Raw genomic sequence first — 2,500 nt, 5'->3', positions numbered from 1 at the left:
GCCCTAATCCATTTCAGAATTACCTGCTCTCTGGCTCTGTGTGTGTGTGTGTGTGTGTGTGTGTGTGTGTGTGTGTGTGTGTGTGTGTGTGTGTGTGTGTGTGTGTGTGTGTGTGTGTGTGTGTGTGTGTGTGTGTGTGTGTGTGTGTGTGTGTGTGTGTGTGTGTGTGTGTGTGTGTGTGTGTGTGTGTGTGTGTGTACTCAGCTCTTGTCACATCACAGAAACAATGTAAACAGCCGTCTGTACCTACAGCAACCTCTCTTCCCACCCTACTCACCGGTATTTTATTCACATAAAATATTCACGCCGCCTGCCAGAGCTGAAACTTTTTTTTCTCTCTTTTATGGTTGTTGTCAGAATGAGGATTCTCCTCCAAAATGATCTGTAGTCATGGAGATTCTGACACTAGCTCTCCCGAATGCTGCTCTTGCTCAATTGGCTGCTGCCAGGCAACAGGGGCACTCAGGGGCGGGGATATGAATCTCAGGGCACACAAAGCATCTCGCCATGTCAAGGAGGGTCGAAAAGGGTTTCTTGAACTTGACTTGTGGAAATTGCCCCTGACCAATCACAGAACAACCCCAAATCCTTGTTTATCTTAGTGTTTAAAGTGCTGCTAAATCTGTCAGTTTACAGTGTGGTTAACTTTATCTGCCGATTGTCTGTTGTTTGTGGACTATCTGCCCATTGTAATCTGCCCTGTGTTTGCGCACTTAAAAATGCGAACAATAGATTTGTATTCGTGCCAAACCAGAAACATTGTTTACCACCAGTGAAGGACAAACTTTGTGTTCAAGTGCACGATGAGCAAGTCTTTTTTTTGTGAATGTCTCTTTTTTGTGGCGTCTGCTGTGTGGGTTGATGGTCGTGGATGGATGAGTCGTGTCTGTGGTCTGTGTCCTCTGAGCAAGACTTAAAGCACTGTTCTTATTCCATTATTAGTGTGCTTTTCCTTTACTTCCATTTTCTTATATGGAGTCATATAAATAAACTTGCGTTGCCTTACCTGAAAACAGTTCACAAACCTGCAGCCAGACATTCACACCGGGTGGACTAGTAACTGTTCATAGGTGTGACATACCCAACACAACCGTACACCTCCACCTATCTACCCATCTATTTCTCTTTTCATCCCCCATCTTGTCTACCTCCTCTCTTCTCTGTGTTCTGTTCTCTGTAAGCTTAACTGCTCCCCCCTCCACCTCCCCAGATAACTCCCTGCTGCGCTATGTGGGTGAAGACAAAGGCCCGCCCGAGGAGTACCTGACGGGCCGCAGCGCCAAGCGGGACACGGGCAAGCGGGGCAAGAAGCGCAGCGAGAAGGGTGGCAGCCCGGCCCACTACAGCCTGCTGCCCGCCCTGCAGATGGAGGTGCTGCGCCAGGAGTCCATGTCCACCCCCAGCCCCGACTCCACCTCGCTCTACCACGTGAGTTGCCTTGGCTCCGTCAGGATCGGCTGTCTGGTTGGTGTGGAGAGTATCTGTGTGTGTGTGTGTGTGTGTGTGTGTGTGTGTGTGTGTGTGTGTGTGTTTTTTGGGGGGTGTAACAAGGAGTTCAGCTAGAGAACCTTTTGCCTGTGTTCAGACATTAGCTCAGTTAGACAAATGTATCAATAATCAATAAGATAGTTTGTCACTATTGGTCTTGACAGCTATCACTGCAGGAACTTTACACTGATTCCACAGATTCTACAGAGGGACAAAATGCTCTCTTGGTTCAACACTTCTTCCAGCCATCTATCCCTTTTAACAGAACCCTCGAGTTTACCTCAACCATGACTAAACAAAATGTCTTCAACTTGTTCATTGTCGCCTTTGAGAACTTCCTTCCTCTTGTCTGGGAGAGGACAGTAGAGTACTCACAAGGGACAGCTCAGCTTGGGTCTTGGGGATGGATGTTCATACATGTCTTTACTCTGAGGGGTGTAATTGTTTTGCCCCCCCCTGAGTGAGGTAAAGAGGCAGTTTCTGTCTCTGGAAACTGATAGTTTGTCTATCTATAAGGATCCAGGCTAGGATCCGTTTCCTCCTCTTCTTTCTGTCTCACCTGATCTGCAAGAGCAGACCGGGGCAGACGGGCCCGGTCCATGAGTCAATGTGACACCCAGCCATCCACCTGCCACCATCAGAAAATCTGATTGGATGCCAACACGTTCAGCCATCAGAAATATTGAATTTGTTCCGAAGATAGGCATTTTGTGTGAAGAGGTGCAGTCATAATAGCAGTTGACCCATCTAGGAGTGTGTGTGTGAGGGTGTGTGTGTGTGTGTGTACATATGCTGAGCAGACAGATGGTGGTTGTGCGAGTGTGGGCGGAGTTTTGAGAAGGTGTCATCATTCCTGCTGACAGGAGCTTTGGGAATGGCCAAACGCCCATCTCTGGGTCTTGCTCAGACCTTCTCAGTCTAAATAAGCTGTAGTGGTCAAGCGTTCTGTAGGTGAAATGTAACTGTTGCGATTATGTGATTATTATTGTGATTACGTGTTGGAGAAATTAGT

At 47.6% G+C, this 2,500-nt stretch overlaps 1 protein-coding gene across 1 annotated transcript in view; it reads left to right on the top strand.

Annotated features, from left to right (window-relative positions):
- Positions 1–2,500, top strand: part of cnksr2a (connector enhancer of kinase suppressor of Ras 2a) — a gene marked incomplete at both ends in the record, with an annotated part of 80,283 nt that overhangs the window by 57,762 nt on the left and 20,021 nt on the right. The window contains one exon of the mRNA XM_080855392.1: positions 1,211–1,428. Within this exon, the coding sequence (XP_080711518.1) occupies positions 1,211–1,428 (218 nt within the window). The remainder of the gene's footprint in view (positions 1–1,210; positions 1,429–2,500) is intronic.

This window comes from Sprattus sprattus, assembly GCF_963457725.1.
Source record: "Sprattus sprattus genome assembly, chromosome: 17".
NCBI lineage: Eukaryota > Metazoa > Chordata > Actinopteri > Clupeiformes > Clupeidae > Sprattus > Sprattus sprattus.
The sequence above is the reverse complement of the archived record's forward strand: the minus strand, read 5'-3'. Positions and strand labels throughout refer to the sequence as shown.